Source organism: Grampus griseus (genome assembly GCF_964374135.1).
Source record: "Grampus griseus genome assembly, chromosome: 5".
Taxonomy (NCBI): Eukaryota; Metazoa; Chordata; class Mammalia; order Artiodactyla; family Delphinidae; genus Grampus; species Grampus griseus.
Window position 1 is genome coordinate 25,336,793 of NC_138998.1, and position 18,349 is coordinate 25,355,141.

General features: G+C 40.7%; 1 protein-coding gene and 1 pseudogene across 3 annotated transcripts in view; both read right to left on the minus strand.

Annotated features, from left to right (window-relative positions):
* Positions 1–470: 470 nt before the first annotated feature.
* Positions 471–6,998, minus strand: RNF7 (ring finger protein 7). 2 transcript variants are annotated; one of them, XM_082655033.1, is made up of 3 exons: positions 6,756–6,998; positions 3,008–3,055; positions 471–1,395 (listed from the first exon to the last, which is right to left on the minus strand). In XM_082655033.1, the coding sequence occupies exons 1-3, from the start codon at positions 6,921–6,923 to the stop codon at positions 1,339–1,341; spliced, it is 273 nt and encodes a 90-aa protein (XP_082511159.1). In that variant the 5' UTR covers positions 6,924–6,998; the 3' UTR covers positions 471–1,338. The 2 variants fall into 2 exon arrangements, with proteins under 2 accessions (XP_082511159.1, XP_082511158.1); XM_082655032.1 differs by having other exon boundaries at positions 6,749–6,998.
* Positions 6,999–7,098: 100 nt separating this feature from the next.
* The window catches only part of LOC309822696, a 43,186-nt pseudogene continuing 31,935 nt past the window's right edge, over positions 7,099–18,349 (minus strand). Inside the window, exons 7-8 of the transcript in view lie at positions 17,420–17,526; positions 7,099–7,220 (exon numbers count right to left, since the gene is read on the minus strand). The product of the transcript in view is annotated as an uncharacterized misc_RNA (transcript). The remainder of the gene's footprint in view (positions 7,221–17,419; positions 17,527–18,349) is intronic.

Consider the following 18,349-nt stretch of genomic DNA (forward strand, 5'->3'; position numbering starts at 1 on the left):
CCTGTGTCCCCTGCATCGGCAGGAGGACTCTCAACCACTGCGCCACCAGGGAAGTCCTAATTATTATATTTTTAATATTCTTTTATGTATTCACATTCCTTAGATTCAAAGAGATTCAGATTGGCAAACTCTGAAACTGCAGAAGTGAATGGTTAAGATTTTGGTTTTTTAAATGCATAGCAGTAGCCTCTATTATGGAAAAATTCATGGGTTCATAAATTGTGGTTCACAAATTGTTCCTTGATAACTTCCACTGAATGTGAGTTGGTTTGATAAAATTTAAGTATTTTCTTACACTTATGTTTCTAGGTAATAAAGTTAAAATTTTATTACCACCAATGAAAGAGCAAATGAATATTTTTTCAAATTAAACAAAAGCATTCACTTGACAAATTAGCTTATTAAGTTGAAGGTTGTGCATAAAATTGCAATAATGACAATTCAAATGAGGTAAACAGAATAAACCGTTTATTAAAACATCGTGTGATAAAATAAACTTTTTGATCCAATGCTACAATGGTAAACATTTTCCCCTCATTAACGTTCCACCTAAAACACAGTTAAATTACAACGCAATATGACTAGATCTTGAAAATACTTCTGTCCTTTACCACTCTGTAATTGAACAGTGAGGTGAGTGCAGATCTAGGTTTTCTTGATGAGTCAGAGACAGAGGATGATAACGTAGAACACCACTGAAATCTCATACAACCAAAGGTTAAATTTTATTTACCCTGTTCACTGGTCCAAACTTTAAATTCTCATAATATCAAATAAAGATTCCATGAATCATCCCCCTCCCTGCCAAAAATAAATATTAGGAACAGATTAAGGATAAGAGTTGGGTTTTAAACTGCACTTTATTTGTTACTATAACATTGTTTTTTTTTTTAAAACTGATCAACCATAAGCATGCAAAAAGTTCTCTTCTGAACGGAACTGCTTCCATAGCTCCTTGGATATCAGTAGGTAAATTATAAACGTTGTTCAATTTATAGTTCTCTCCTTTATAGCACTTATAAGCAGTGTGTGAGACACATACCACAGAGGTAGGAAAGACCATCTTTAATAAATTATCTTCTTAATTGTAGAGAATTTCTGCAAATAAAACTGAAAAAGGCTAACCCATGCCTCTGATGAGTCCCAAAAGACCGCAGATCCAGCGCCTCCGATTCAAAGAATTAGCCCCCTGGAGAGTACTAGCCTTTGTAGGGCACCTGATAACAAGGTCCACCAGGGCTCCGAACAACTGCACAAAGAACACCTTCCACTGCTCTCATTTGCCGATTCTTTGGACCACCCAGTCCTGCTGGCAGAGAGGGCAGCGATTGTTCTGTTTCACCCACAGGGACATGCAGCAGTTATGGAAGGAATGATTACATTCTCCCCAGACGACTGAAAGAAAAAAAAGAATATGTGACATTACATATTTCAATTTAAATTACCGAGCTCAAAATTCTAGCTTATTTTAGATTATGTAATAATTAGGGTTCATAATATTGAACAAAGATGCTTAACTGGTCAAAATAATTTTTTCTAGCTATAAAGATATAGAACCTTACATATGTAAATTACACTTAAGAAATGAGATATACCACTGTGCTTGGGAACTTTCCATCACTGCTTAGAATCTGTGGGTGCTGTGGTGGCCCCCAGTTCCTACATAGCTCCACATGGTGTCTTTCTCAAGTTAGGAGATTAAAAGACTTTAGCCTTCTTTAGATCCCAGACTACCTCAGTCAGGCACTGACTCTGGAGACCTGTGGGTCTTTATTTTACTGAAAAATGTCCTCCTGATTTTTATTTAGCAAGATATAATGAATTTTAAATGTTTTTAGCTCATAGCAGGCTATTATAAACAGGTGACAGGCTTCTAAACATTATTAGTTGTACCTCTAATGAGTTGTTTTCTGGAAGTGGTGAGGATCTGTGTCAAGTCATCCACAGGCAGTGCAATTCCTCACGTGACAAACAGAATGGAATTTTCAAAGTGGCTGGCTTTGAAAGAGAGGTCTCTTTCAAGAAAAGGGTCTCGCTATGATCAAATAAGGCTGGCCTACACCTCACAATTCCCAAATGAAAATTTTTAAAACAAACAGAATCGAAGAAAAAATTTTAACCAAGGGAAATCACCCATAATCTGGGATACAATCTCAAACATGGGCTTCATTTATCCCTTGCTTGACCAACTGAGCTATAACAGAACAATAAAAGAAATAGGAAAAAAAAAACAGGAAACAAACCTTTTTGTGAAAATTGGTTGTAGGAGTAGGAAGCTAGGGGACTCATTCTAAGTCTTTTGGGAGGAAGAAACAGGATTTTATCAAAACTACATAAATCATTAAGAAGCTGTATGTAAATCACACAAACACAAAGGTAACCTTTCATTTCAGGAAAATCTTTAAACACTTTTATATAGCAATCTAGAAGTGATGACCTCAAGAACTGGGACATAAAAACCTTTGAGTTGCTTAAATATTTGCCCTAAGACAACTTCTGTAGTCCCAGATGTAAATAACATTTAACAAACTTTCTATAAACTACATCCAAAAAAATCTTGAGATTTAGAATTGTTTTTACCTCAGTAGAAAAGTTAAATACCGGATGATAAAAGAATATTGAATACTGAAATGCTTTGTTAGAATAAAATCCTGACTGACCAAAACTAACCTGTAACATACTCAAAACTTGGAGGATGTTTTGGCAAGTTCCTTATTTTATACTCTTCTTAATAGAAAAGAATTATTTTTTTTTTGATTATCAAAATGTTTACCATGCCCATGTCTAGAATATATAACCAATTCTCTTCAATTAAAGCAACTGAAGGACTTACAGATTAATTCCATTAAGACCATTTGAGAACCAACACATTTTATATTAATAATGGATCACTGCTTTACAGTTTATTTTTGTGTATTGATAAAGTCAATCTTAATTGCAAATTCAAACATCCCCACTGAGAGAAAACCTTCAGTTGAAAAAGCAAGAGAACAAAATTACAACATACCAACACAATCCTCTTGTTTGTTTTCAGCTTGACATCTAAGACAGGCATCTAAAAGTAAACAAATAGCAATTCTCATTCTGATGCTCAGAATGCAATTTTTAAAACCCATACACTTCAAAGTCAAATAAAGGCCCAAAGGGTTAGAGATGTAGATTAAAGACTCATACTATTAATTCCTCATCTGAACATAACTGCTTAAAGATGAATAAAGTACAAGGCACTCTACTAATTTACTTATGACCATGAGCAATTTCACAAGGGTTACTGACCCTCTATTTTTACAAGCTCTGATGAAAAGACCTTGGATGTAACCACCAGAGAAAAATATGCTATACTCCACTATATTAGGAGTTATAAGCTCACTGGGCATGTTCACACAGATCAACCTTATGAGCAGTTTATTTTCAAGACATCCTTTTAAATAAGCCATGCATATATATTGTATTTGCTTACACACAGATAGAAACTCTAGAATGATATCCAAGAAACTGATAATAAAGTTTACCTGGGAGGGGATGGAACAGGAAGGAGTTTTCACTATGTACTTTCTCAAGTTTTTAAGTTATGTGACTGTATAATCTCTATAAAAATTAAATGTAAAAAACTCCTAAATACTAGGTTCTCTTTTTTTCTTTTTAAGGAAATGCTCCCTCTGAGCCCAAAGCATTTACCCGACAACAGTAAAATATTTTAATAAATTACCTGGGAGGAAACATGAGGAATGGGAACCAAAAGGGTATACTAGAAGTTTTCAAAATTGAATCTGTACTACTATTTGTTTGATGAAGGAGGTAATATAGAATATTTTAGGAACCAATGAAATTGACTCATTCACTAGCTGAAAGGAGTCAAAGTTGGGTAAAAGGAAGTTCAAACCAACAGAAAAAAATAGTTTTTAACATAAATTGGAGGAAAATAATTCTGTAAAAATAGAAACACGGTGGAGCTGAAGCCTGCTTCTCTTCTTACACTGGATTATGCTCAGGCATTTGTTTGCTCCTCTCTGCGTGCTCTCACCCTTAAGAAAACACACCACCCTGGCCTCTTCAGTGTGGATTAAAAACAACCACCGCCTCCTGAGGCCTTCTTCAATTCCACAATTACTGAGTATCTACTCTGTGCAAAGAGTAATGCACTGCCGACACCAAAATGACCAAGTCTGGGTCCCTGGTCTCACCAGTAAATGGCGAGGTAGATAGGCAAACAACTAAATATCATAAGGATCATGATATAAGGGTGAAGACACGGCTCTGGTTCTGTGTAATCACAGAATTAGAGTTCATGGTCCCAACTGTCTCTTTTACAAATTAGGAAAACAAGGCTCCAAAAAGTTAGCTCAAATGTCCACGTTAACATACAGCTGTGGAAGGTTACTCTGGCTCTTCATAACTTGACAGCACTAGCAAACCTGGTCGCCTCTTCCTCACCAGTGCTTGCTCGCTGTGCCATCTGCTCCTTTCAGAATGAAGGGGGGAGAGTGGAAACCCAGGAAGAGAGTGTTAACTACATCAGAGTGGGCTGGCAGGCAAATCTTAGATCCAGAAGTCATAACCAATCATTTAGGCGTGTGAGATGAATTCCAAATATAAAGGACATGGGATTAAGTGGGCTCTCTGTATAATCTAGAAGTCTCTGAATTATGCTTATAGCTTGGATTTAGATTCATTATCAAAAACTGACCTAAATGGCTAAAAATGACTAACGTTGCAGATAAAGGAAAACATTTTCTTTTGATGATGTTCCTAATATCTAAAACAGCACGTTTCCAAAGAGTATAGTAACACCTTTCAGAATGATGCTAAAAAACAAACTTCCTTCTGCTGTCACCTGACCACTAAGTGGATTTTAACACCTCATAAACAAAATACAGAGGTCTAGTCCAGAAAACTTTCCTGAACCCAAAGCACAGCTGTTGTAAATCTGTAACATTAATCCACAGTAGCAGAATACTTGCTATAATTAGAAAGTTAATGTGAACCCTGAGTCATTTACAGCCCATACTTTGACTTACTTTAAATATCCCAGGAAAGTTTATTTCTTGCAAAATTGCAACCATTATTTTAAATTTTGCATTTCTGTTTACTATTTTAAAATTTTTCTTTGGGGAGAAAAATAAAATGTTCTTTTAGGAAATTCTTTTTTTTAAACTAAAGGAAATTTAGGGGATAAAATTTTTAACAGTTTGTCGTACAAAAGAACAAAAATCGCCCGGATAAGTGAAAAATGTCACTCAAACTGGAAATTATGATTCTAGTTTTTAAGAAAGGGGAAGGACAAGGGAGCTGTATTGCAGGCCAATAAACTAGGTACTTTTAAAACACACAATATAAGCGGATCACATCTGAAATCAAGCTCTTTTAAAAGTAAAAAATGTTTGAATCCCATGGTTGTAAATTCTCTTTAAAACAAATCCTTATGAATAAAAAACATAAGAGCATACTACAGAGACAGTAAATTGAGAAATCGCTTGATTCTGGTAGGTTTCAATTTTCATTCCTCAAGAAGGGAGAGCAATTTTTAAGTTATTTTCTCCAATTCTCTCATTTTTCAGTGCAAGACACAAAGATTTCAAACTATAGAAACCTCAGTGTTCTCCAACTACCTTCAAGAAACAACATTTAAGGGCTTCCCTGGTGGCGCAGTGGTTGAGAGTCCGTCTGCCGATGCAGGGGACATGGGTTCGTGCCCCGGTCCGGGAAAATCCCACATGCCGCGGAGCGGCTGGGCCCGTGAGCCATGGCCGCTGAGCCTGCGCGTCTGGAGCCTGTGCTCCGCAACGGGAGATGCTCTTAAATGCAGGAGTTTTAAATGCCCTATTTAAAAACATAACGTGCATTTCAAGAGCACCTCTTCTTCAAGGTGGTCGGAGATCTTAAAACATAAACCATATAAAACATAACGAGATGAAGCTGTTCTAAAAGGTTTCACTTGGTTCAATATTTTTATTAAAAATATCATAGAAAGAAGTAACAGTTATTTGTAAAAGAGGGTTTTCCATAAAGGTCTGACTTCAGGGCACTGTCTTCTCCAAGAAATGGCATCCTATGATAGGAAGGGACCAGGAAGGAGATGAAGTTTTATGTTTCTGAATAAAAGGGCTTACATCCTTCCCGTTCAAGCCAAGCGAGTGCTATCTGACCAGTCTCGAATCATCCAGCTTTAAAAGCCAGCAGAACAGTAGCCCATCCAGAAAGGCAACGGCTAGGAACATTTTTCTTCCCTGCGCCTCCTCAGAGCACGACTAGGGGTCGTTTTTGTGGAAGATGACTCCAGAGCATCACTTTGTTGTGTGTGACCAGAACCACTTTAGTGACCCGCTGACTCAGGGCCTTGACCCTGACCTCTCTGCGATCTTTTTGAAAAGGGTGCCGTAGCTGGCCACACAAACCGAAGTGGTTCCTCCCAGCTCCCATCAAATCGCCTACTTTTATTGTTGTGATCACACCCATCATTACCTGAAATTACCTTGTTTAACTGCACTGCTTACCACCCATTTCTCTCCCCAGAATACCAGTCCCTAGCGCTGGGCGCCTGCTGAACGACCCCACGGCCCCTGGCGGCGGCCGCAGCCCTCTGACCGGCGACAGCTCGGGCGTGGCCCGCGGTCCCCGGGCACCGGGGCAGGGCGACCCGCCCCCACTCCTCCAGGAACAGTCTCTCCGAGGCTCGGTCTGTCCCCTACGCCCGGAGCCGGGCCCGCGGAGGCCGCAGCGCGGCCCGGGCCTCGCGTGCAGCGCTTACCCATCACCTGGACCCTACAGATGGCGCACGTATCGCACTCCACGTCCCAGCTCCACATGGCCACGGCGTTCCACTTCTTGAGAGAGAACATTTTGTCGCCTCCCGACTTGGATCCTGCGCTCCCGGAGTGAGAGGACAGGGCGCAGGGTTCCTCGCCGTCTTCCACGTCGGCCATGGCGGCGGCGCGAGGCCGGCGGCGGAGACGTTGGGTCGCGGGAGGCGTGAGGCTATGGCGGCTCCGCGGGGCCGCCCGACGGGCCACAGCGCCTCCCGCAGGCCGCGGGCCACCGCCGGCCCAGGACTGGGGCCGCCCGCGATTGGCTGGCGCGGCCGAGTGACGTCACGGTACGTCAGCGCCCGCGGCTTCCCGGTGCCTGGGTGTCTCGGTGTCCCGGGGTATCAGCGACCCAGCGCCTGGCCAGCTCAGGGGCCTGAGGGGCCCGGGGCCGACTCAGCACAATGGAGGGTTCCACTGCGCATGAAACACGTGTCCTGCTTTATGCCTTCATGACACTTACCGCTCTCAGAAGTTGTCTTGATATATTCGTTTGCCTCCTCCCTCCCAAATGCAAACGGCATCGGAGCGGGCTCCACGTCTTGATCACCACCATCTCCTCGGTATGTAAAAAATGCAGCCTCAGGAGGGGCAGTTATTTGTTGAGTGAATGAATGACGGTCTAGGAATCTGGTTCAACGGTTCTGAAACTTTATGGTCTCGCGACCTCTTTACACTTAAAAATTATTAGGACATTAAAGAACTTTTGTTTTTGTAGGATGGATGTATACATATACACAATCATACGTATATATTTCCTTTTTAAGAAAACAGGAAAAAATTTAAATGTATTCATTTAAAAATAACAGTAAGAAACCCATTACAAGGTATCCTTAGAACAGGAATATCGTGCACTCACAAGAAAGAGTGAAGAGAAATAGCTGTGAATATTGTTATCCAAATAGTTTTGACCTTGTTGGTCCCCTGAAAGGATCCCAGGAACCCTGGGGACTATACTCGGAGAACCTCTGATCTAGTTTAACCTCCTTTTATACGTAGGAATAATGAGGTCCAGAAAAGTGAGTAACTTAAAGAGCACACTGCCCTTCCGTGAAGGTGACAGTTTGGAAACCAGCGTTCTTCTGTTGCTAGCCCAGGGTCTTATTATTATGTTGTGCCAAGCAAAGCAGATAACATCTCTGTTTAAAAGATAAGAGATAAGAAATCTGAGGCACAGAGAGCGGAAGAAGATGCTTGATTACCACTACCACCTAGTGGTGGACACCTGCTGTGTCAGGTTTGGGACTCAGCCTCCCACCTCTTCTTACTGGGCCTAATCATCCCTTCATCTCCTGATGTCAGGCCTTGTGCCTGGGCCAGGACTACCCAAACTCCAGAAATCTGGCAGAGGAACAGGGATGCTTATGCATTTACATAGTTATATATGTAAAAATATAAATGTGGACACATGGTCACATTTGGCTAGATGCTAATGTGTGCTGTTCATTGAGTGGTGCAGTTAGGTGCTGTGAGGGACAGAAACATTCCTCAGGACGGATGTAGTGAGGGAAAGCCTCATGGAAGAGGTGAAGTTTGAACTGGGCGGAGATGGGAGGCCTTGGAGGCCAGGAAGTGAATGGAGAAAGCAGACCTCTGCGAGGCTGTCACCTTGAACAGAGCAGTAATAGTGGTGGCAGATGTAAATCTGACCACAGTAACTTTATGAGCCAGACAAAAATACCTGTAAACAAACCTAGATGAACCATCCAAAACACATTTCATTCAATTAAGCTATCACACATCTGACTAGAGATGGCTATAAATGCTAGATAGTTAAAAGAAGGCTGGAACCAGATGAGGATAAAATGCCCCCCGTTGGTGGGAACTGGGCAGTCTGAAAGAGAAAAGGAGGGACCTCAGATGAAAGGCTAGAGGATGATTAAGAAGGAGAAATGGCACATGCCCATGCTGAATCTGAACCTCATCACCCTGCCCCTGGATTACTGTGGCCTGACTTCCTTCCTGTCTCTCCTCCCCACTCTAGCATTCAATCTAAAGTGCCTGTTTAATTTTCCTCTGTCCACTTTTCCACTTGGCACTCTGCTGCTCAAAATGTTCCGTGGCCCTGCATTATCACTAGAACAAAATCTAAATGTGCCAGTTGGTCCCTTAAATCCTGCCACCATATAGCCCCTGTCTACTTTTCCAGTAGTCATCCCTAAGCACTCCTCACTGAGACTGTCATCAGGTTAGTCGTCTCAGTCATCCAAACACACCCTGGACTGTCGGGGTTTTTTGCCCCTCACATTGTAACATCTCTGAAATTGGTCAGAACGTCTCCCTTCCTGCTCCGGCTACATTGCTTCTGAAATGAGGAAAAATTCACTTATCTTTGTGTCCGTACTGACCACTCTTTGCCACTATTTATTCATTCCTCCCAGAAAAACCATAGCACTTAATTCACTCTTTTGGCATCAGGTCGCATAACAACCCAAAAGTGCTGTTACTGATGTTCATCAAACAATTTTAAGGTTTTTAAATTGACAGCTCATAAATGATAAAAACCTTAAAATAGGAAAATGAGTATCCAATGGAAAAAAAAGCAAGTACTGTTAATGGACTCTCCAGAAATTGCTACGTATGTACTGCAGACACATAACACATCAACTCATTTAAAAACTTTTTAACTGTGGTAAAATACACATAACGTAAAGTTTACCATCATAACCATTTTTAAGTGTACAGTTCAGTAGTATTAAGTACATTCACATTGTTATCAACCAATGTCCAGAACTTTTTTATCTTCCAGAACTGAAACTCTGTACCCATTAAACAACTCACCATTTCCCCCTCCTCCCTCTGGCAGCCACCATTCTCCTTTCTGTTTCTAAGTTTGAGTAATCTAGGTACCTCATATAATTGGAATTATATAGTATTTGTCTTTTTGTAACTGGTTTACTTAGCATAATGTCCTCCAGGTTCATACATGTTGTAGCATGTGTCAAAATTTCCTTCCCTTCTAAGACTGAATAATATTCCATTGTATGTATTTACCACATTTTGCTTATCTATTCATCCATCAGTGGACACATGGGTTGCTTCCATCATTTGATTATTGTGGATAATGCTTTTATGAACATAGGTGTACAGTTATCTCTTCCTGATCCTGCTTTCAGTTCTTTTGGATATAAACCCGAGACAGGAAGTGGGTAGGGCACAACCTTTAAAAGAATGACATAGGGCTTCCCTGGTTGCGCAGTGGTTGAGAGTCCGCCGATGCAGGGGACACGGGTTCGTGCCCCGGTCCGGGAAGATCCCACATGCTGCGGAGCGGCTGGGCCCATGAGCCATGGCCGCTGGGCCTGCGCGTCCGGAGCCTGTGCTGCGCAACGGGAGAGGCCACAACAGTGGGAGGCCCGCTTACCGCAAAAAAAAAAAAAAAAAAAGAATGACATAGCCCAAGGGCACGACATAAACTGATTAGAACCAAATAGGTCCAAGATGGCTGAGTCAGTTCTACTTGACCTTGAGCATCAGTATATGCTCATTGTAGCACATCAGCACACTAAATGACACACCCCAGCTTCCATGGCAGTTACAAGGACGACCACAAAAGGTCAAAAAGTGAGCAGTGGCCCAGTTACTGGAAATCCTCACCCCTTCCCCAAAATGGCTAGAATAATCTCCCACTCATTAGCCTATGAAATTACCCACCCCAATAAAAACTGACAGCCCCATACCCTCTTGCCTCTCTTGCCTTCCGAGATGCCACACTCTGTCTGTGGAGTGTGTATCTCCCTGAATAAACCTTCTTTCACTTTACTATGGCTCACTCTTTAATTCTTTCCTGTGTGAAGCCAAGAACCCACACTTGGCGGCCATCCCAGGGACTCACCTGAGACCTGGGATGGGACCCTCCTCTCGCGCCCTACTCTCTTTTCTGCAACAAACCCAGAAGTGAAGTTGCTGACTCATATTAATTCATTGCTAATGTGAAATTGTCACATTTTATTCTCCAGGCTGCTCTTTTTGTTCAGTAGTATGACTAGGGCATGTCTCCATATAAGCACTTTCATATCCACATTCTTCTTGATGGCTGCATAGAATTCCACTATATACATTTCCTGTGATTTATTTCTCTGAGAACCAGTGGAGAGACATTTAGTTGTTTCCAATGTATAATTAGCAGTGCTGCAGTGAACATCTTTATACATATTTCCTTGCACATGTGTGAGAATATATATATATATATATATAGTACATTTCTAGAAGTAGTATGCCTGAGTTAAGGCCATGTATTCTTCATTTTGATACACATTGCCAAAAGACCCCTAAATAAGCACAGATTTTACACTCCCAACCAGTGGATGTCAGTGGCAAATCTTTAAAAAGTTATTATTATTATTTTTTTGAGTGGAAACAATTTCTCAGGAAGCCTCACACATTGGATGTATAAGTTCTAGAGATTTGTCAAATTGATGTCACTACCCTATAGGCTTCCTTACCCTGACTAATGATTTATACTGTTTCAACTCATGCTCTAATGTTTACTTTTAATGTATGAGGATCTTCTCTTCCTTGCTAGATGCTAAGATCCTCAAGAGCAGACATAATTTACTGTACTCGTCCTCACCTCTACAATTAGTTTGGTGCGTGGAACTTGCCAGCAATTGTTACATTGTACATAGAATGAATGACAGTTTTTGTTTTTAACTTCAAAATGAAGAGATCTTAAGTGGTTTTTTTTCTATTGTTCTTGTGTAGCTATTCTAAATGAAATAACTGGAATCATCAATTCTAACAACACTAATACCAGCCATTAATATTTATTTTTGAAAACATACTATGAAACAGGTATTGTCCTAAAATACTTGAGATGTGTTACCTCATTCAATGCTCACCAAATGAAATAGGTGCTATTCTTATCTGTATCTTACATAAGGAGAAACTGAGGCACAGTGAGGTTAACTGACCTGCCCAAAGTCACCTGTAAAGCAGCAGGTTTCCACAGAGAATTCTGGTTCATCTAGTTGCCCAATCTATGCTTTTTATCCCTGCATCGTGTACAATTTAACAAATCCAATTTATCATCCATACATTGATCAATGACACCTCTTGCATTTCCCATGGAGCTGTCTGAAATCATAATGAGGGTAGGGGGTAGAGTGAGCAGAAGTTTCCTCATTTGGGAGAAGATCCCCATTTTTAGGGATGTTGTCTTTTAGAAAATGGTTATTATTTCCCCAAATTCCTATTGTTCCCAACCATAGATATATTTATGAAAGAAGAGTCTTTCTTTCTTAAAGATCATGACTTCCTTCAAATTATAAATTTCACATGCACAAGAGAAGAATCCCACTTATTTTTACTAAGGCATACTTGTGAAACCCACATTTTAGAAAATGACAAGCGTGACAGAACTAACACTACTTTAAACGTTCATAAAAGAGTCTTATCAAATTTTAGAACTTGAAAGGGGTTTGGTTACAGTGAAAAATATTATAGAACAAGCAATATATTTCCAGGCATGTCTAGTTGGCCATGGAAATAGATAGAATCCATATGGTTATATGGTGTCCATATTCAGTTTTTAGCCTGTGAAAAAATGAACAGGAAATCATAAATAGAAAAAAAGAAAAAAGGAAGTTCAACTTTATATAGTAGAGAGTAAGCATATATAAACAATTACCCCCCCTAAGAGGTAGCACAGCTTCATAAAGAGTTTAGGTAGGGTTTCCCTGGTGGTGCAGTGGTTGAGAGTCTGCCTGCGGATGCAGGGGACACGGGTTCGTGCCCCGGTCCGGGAAGATCCCACATGCCATGGAGCAGCTGGGCCCGTGAGCCATGGCCGCTGAGCCTGCACGTCCGGAGCCTGTGCTCCGCAACGGGGGAGGCCACAACAGTGAGAGGCCCGCGTACCGCAAAAAAAAAAAAAAAAAAAAAGATAGTAATTAGATATTGAGATGGAGTTACAGAACAATGAATGGCATGGTGAGAAAGCTATGCACGTTTCGATTCCCTAAAAATATTTCGATCAAAACAATGCATACACATAGCTAAACAATTAAATAGGGATTAAAAAGTTTATAATGAAAATCAGCAGACCCTCCCCCTCCCACCTCAGCATCCGCAGCACTCTTCTCTAAGAGACAACCACTTTCAACTCATTCAGCTGTTTTTCATGTTTACTGCCTTACTTCAAAGTACTTCTATATTATTTATCAATATTTCCATTTAAATTTTTACATATTTACTATTGTCACTTTCAGCAAACCTTTCAATAGAGATACATCACAAGTTTTAGTTAAATCAACACATTAGATTCATTGGTGTGATCATACATATTTTGTTCACAGTGTTTCTTTTTCTTATATAACTTTCTTTTGCCTGATTTAATAGTTGCTCTTTTTTTTCATTTGCATAGTTTTTTTATGTACCTATTAGAAATATTTCCCCCAATTTCTTTTATTTCTCACATACATGTCGTCATTTCTTTCAAAATACTTAAGCATTTCCAATGCTTTATTAATTCCGTTTTTAATGCAATACTCCCCATTTCCAGAGTCCTCCATTTTTCTGACCCGTCTGGACTAGGCCTGACCCTCAACCATCTCTTGGGACTCCCTTTTCTACTTTTCTGTATCGATTCTCCCGATTTCTGGATTCTGCATTCTTTGTCTTTGTGATTTATTCCCTCATTTTGCTCAAGCATCTTCTCTGGAAGCCTCCTGAGAATGGATATAGAGGACGTACGGAGTTTGAGTCCTTGCGAGCTGAAAACATCTTTAGTTTAAGCTCACGCTTGGTGAGGAGTTGGGAATGTGCAGAGTTCTCACAGAGCTGCCATGGCCGTGCTCCTTGCCTCTAGCTTTCAGTTAGGAGGCCTGAGGTCCTTCTGACTCCCAGTCCTTTGTGTGCAATCTTCTTTCTTTTCATATGTTGTTAGGATCTCCCCTTTATTCCTAGCATTCTGGAATGCCATGATTATCATGCACTGTGCTGAAGACTCAGGGGGCTCTTTCAGTGTGCAGATTTATGTCCCTTGGTTCTGGGAAAGTTCTCCATTTATTCCTTTGATAATTCCCTTTTGTCACTTTTCTCTGTTCTCTCTTTCTGAAACTACGAGTTAGATACTGGTGCTCTTAGACTGATCCTGTTGCTCATATTTTCTCACCAGTTTTTCATCTCCCTATCTTTTTTTTTTCTTTTTTGTGGTACGCAGGCCTCTCACTGTCGTGGCCTCTCCCGTTGTGGAGCACAGGCTCCGGATGCACAGGCTCAGTGGCCATGGCTCACGGGCCCAGCCACTCCGCGGCATGTGGGATCTTCCCGGACCGGGGCACGGACCCATGTCCCCTGCATCGGCAGGCGGACTCTCAACCACTGCGCCACCAAGGAAGCCCCATCTCCCTATCTTTTGTTCTACTTTCTGAAGACTTTCTTGACTTCATTTTTCAACATTTGTTTTGAAGTTTTTATTTTAGCTATCGTTTTCACTTTCTAAGAACTTAAAAATTTTTTTCTGATCTTTTTTCATAGCAACCTGTTCTTATTTTATAGATACATTATCTTCTGTTTTACTGAGGGTGTTATAACTAATTTCTTTTTAAAATTTTCTGCATTGTCTGTATATCTTCAGGGTTCTTTCGTTCTCTTTGTTTCAGGTGTGGTTTCCTGTGTTGGAGAATTGCCTCACGTGTCTGGAGATTCTCAGATTTCTGTTCACAGTGAACCACGAGGATTCCAAAGGCTGACAGGAAGCTCCTGTGTATGTGCAGGGCTTGCTTACCTGCTAGGCTTCTTTGAATGGTGAGGGAGTGTCCAGCTGTTAGCATCTGGAGTTCCTTTCTCTGGGGCTATTCAGTTTCTCAAAGAATACCCCAGTCCTCTACGTGGCTATCAGCCTTCTGGAAGCAAGGCAGACAAAGAAGGCTTGGGTGAAGGGAAAGGCTGAATCCCAAATGTGTAGAATTTCCCTTACTCCTCCTCTCTCCAGCTTCTCGCCTCACCCTCATTGCTGGGTGTCCTGCGTCTGCTGAAAGGCTGTTTAATCTTTCCAGAGAAAAGTCCCTAATTGGTCTCCCTGCTTCTGCCCTTGCCTCCCCTCCAGTCTGTTTTCAGCTTAGAGCTGGAATGGTCCTGTTAGAACGTGGGTCAGATCAGGTCATTCCTCTGCTTAAAATTCTCCGATGCTTTTCCGTCTCAACAGAGTTAAAAACTAAAGGTCCCCTGCCCTCCATGCTTACTTCTTGTCTTATTACTTTCCCGTTTTCTCTCACCCCATTCCAGCCATGCTGGCCGCCTTACTGTCACTAGAACACACCAGGTAGGCTCCAGCCTTACGGCCTCTGCACTTGCTGTTCCATTTACATGGAATGTGCATTCACAGATATTTACATGGCTTGCTCCCTCGCTCCTTTGGGTCTTCACTCAAATGTCCCTTCTTAATACAGCTTTCCCTGGCAGCCCTAACTAAAATTGCAGCCCCCAGCCCCCAACACACACACACTATCTCCTTATTTTGCTTTATTTTTCCCTTAAGTATAATCCCCATCTGATACACAATAGTATATGTTTTCCTTCTTTTTGAAGTTGTTAGTTTACCGTCTGTCTATTGTTGGTTTGCTGTTACTGTCTGTCTGTCTTCCACTAGGAAGTAACCCCCACGAAGGCAGGAATTCATTGCTCAATTCACCAACATCTAGAACAGGGCCTGGCACCCAAGAGGCATTTAATAAATGTATGTGAAAGAAATAAATAAGAATAACTAAATGAAGTGATCCTGAAGTATTGTTTTGTTTGCTTTAAAAATATTAGTTGAAAAACAACCCTGTAAGATGTGGATAGCAGTTTGTCTTTTTATTAACTTTTTTTTAAACAAGTGAGGTTCCTGATGTTTCTGAGGAAGGTTTCATTGTGTGTATTCCATCGTTAAAAGTAGGTCATTAAGAACTCCTTAGTAGGCTAATATAATAACCTTAGGGTGTTAATTTGGATTTCATGAGAGAAGTAGAATTAGAAATTAGCTTGATAACTTGCTAATGATAAGAACACAGAAGCAATCAGAAGAACATTAGTTCTATAATCAGTGATATTACTAATTGCTTTTAATGTTTAAAATGATGTCATTGGGGCTAAATGGCAAGATATTTTCCCTATGAAATCCAACCAGGTAACCCTATTTGAAGAGTCTTTCTTGGTGTTCAAAGCAACAATCTGATTGAACTGCTCCATCAGAAATATCTCAATTATTTTGGGTCAAAATATGAATGCATTAAAACTACTCATATATACTACCACATTTGGGAAAAAACTGACTTCTTGAACTAGAAATTACATTTTAATGTTTTTTAGATGAATATTTTCAGTGGGTATTTCATGATCATCTTCCTATATGTGCAAATTGAACCATTTACTAAGCAAGCACAATGTTTTGCAGCTCCAAATACATACTCAGTGATAATTATTTTCCATCAAACCATCTGAGACCACCCATCATTAGCACCCACTACAGAGATGGTCAGTAGACTGCCTGCAGCTTTATAATGTCTTCTAGTGCAGTGTGTAATGAAAAAGTTGCTGCAGTGCCAAGAAAAACCAAAAGAAATCATTAACCTGCCATCAGTTTATTGAGCGTAAATTAAATTTGAATTCATTTTAACAGAATAATTCTGTTGAGTTTGAATTCAACTCAAATGGACTACAAAGTAGCTGTTCTGTTTCTCTAAAAATAGAGGGATAATCTTAAAATCTTGGAATCATTTGATTGGCTGTTAAGAAATGGCAATACGGTAGTTTTAGTTTAAGAGTGGCAATGAAGTAGATGGTAATATAATTCTCCCTAGAACTGCCAGTGTTAAAAAACTGCAACCTAGAATTATGTCATGCCTCTAAAACTGTTTTATTATAGAAATGATAAAAGACTGGATGCTTGTATCACTTAATTCTCTCCACATAACCTACCAGATAGTGCACCAAGATTTCTCCCTGCTTTTGTTAACGCTGAATTTGGACTTTCAACTGTGTTTATGATGTCTTTCATTAGGCTTTATTTAAAATGACGTTTCCTCATCTCTCCGTCAGCAGTGAGATTGGCTATTGTTAATTCTGGTCATGCGTATTGTGAAAGAGAGGACAGGCGTGGCCAACGCTAAACAGCTTGTTTCATATGTGATTCTCTCATTTTCAAAGGATTACATGATCATAAAACACCGTTAATGCTGTCTCTGTGCCAATCACACTTTAACCATTCTTTGATTATCCAGGAAGCACATCAGAATCTTACGAGGGCTGGTGCTTGAGTTTTCCAGTTGATACCTGGAGAAATCTTTGCAGGTCAGGTTGCGGGGAAGAATAGAGAATGGGAGAGAATTCCTCAGAGAATAGGTGAGGATGAGAGAAGAGGGAGAAAAGAAAGAGCAACAGAAATTTTCACTTCAACAGTATTCATTACCTAGATCAAAGGCTACATATGACATCCTAAGAGTTCTTGAACTTTGTGCAAATCACAGGGCACATCGACACAATGGTGGCCGGCCTGTGACAGTGATCCTGGTCATCGCTTAGCTCAAGCCACTTATTTAATGGAAGAAGTGGAGCAAGTTGTAAGTAGCGCTGCATTTGGGAAGGAGTAGACGTGGACAGGTGGAGGGGAACACAAACTGAAAATGCCCTACCTGTCTTTCTGGCTCTCAGTGCTTCAAGTATGTCAGCAGCAGCCATTTCTCCCAGGACATTGTTTCCAAGGTCAGTCTCCCTTAAGTGGGCAGAGTATTTGATCAGGCTGACCAGAGAAAATGACAAAACAAAATAGTGCTGTGTCAAGTGTGGTAACTCAAAGAAACACAGTCCAGTTTCGGAGTATGCTCTTTTCCTTAGGTGCTCTCCACCCTCCCCCACCTCCCTCCCAAAGATGCGGCACTGACCCAATTTGGAGACATCTGGAATCCGGTTTTTTCCCAATTTAATCTCTCTGTACTCTGGGTGCCTCTCCTAAGTGCGTCGGTAGGATAAGGATTTTTAGTTGCCTTAAATCTACCACTCATTTATTTATTCAAAGGATATGGTGTGTTATTGTGCAGAGCTTCTCAGTCTTTTAGATTTTACCTACCAGTAAAATGTCAAATAAGTTGTGGGAACAGGCAAATGTCAGTTTGGCACCTTTTAGTATGTCTAATAACTCTCACCTGGCAACACTATAAAAGAACAAATATTTTTATATAAAATTAGGAAGGGCACAGTCTCAAAATAAAGGATAGCTTTTTAAATCAAGATTAGCTTTACGAAAAGGAACACTCTACCTGTCTTTATTTTTCTGATCTCTTTGAGGACTATTGAAAATTCTTTCTTGTCCTGGTCTTGGCCTGCCAAGTGGACTTTGGGAATCTCTGGCATTGTGGGTGAGCATGGAATCTGGGTGAAGGCCTGTGTTGCTGGTCAGCTTTTACCTCTTGTCAACCCTGTGATCATGGGCAGGCCATGTGCCTGCCCTCTTGGGTCTTACCTTCCTCATCTGTAAATTTGGCCTCAAAAGGGCAGTTCTACCTATTTCATAAGGTTGTGGAAAAACAGAATGAAGCAGTTTCTATGAAAGCATCTTGCAAAAC

Coding starts and splice junctions, on each gene's coding strand:
- RNF7 (XM_082655032.1), bottom strand. CDS start 6,923: ATGGCCGACGTGGAAGACGGCGAGGAACCCTGCGCCCTGTCCTCTCAC. Junction 3,056..6,748: donor CTGTAGGGTCCAGGTGATGG/GTAAGCGCTGCA, acceptor GTTTACTTTTAG/ATGCCTGTCTTAGATGTCAA. Junction 1,396..3,007: donor CAAACAAGAGGATTGTGTTG/GTATGTTGTAAT, acceptor TTTTTCTTTCAG/TCGTCTGGGGAGAATGTAAT.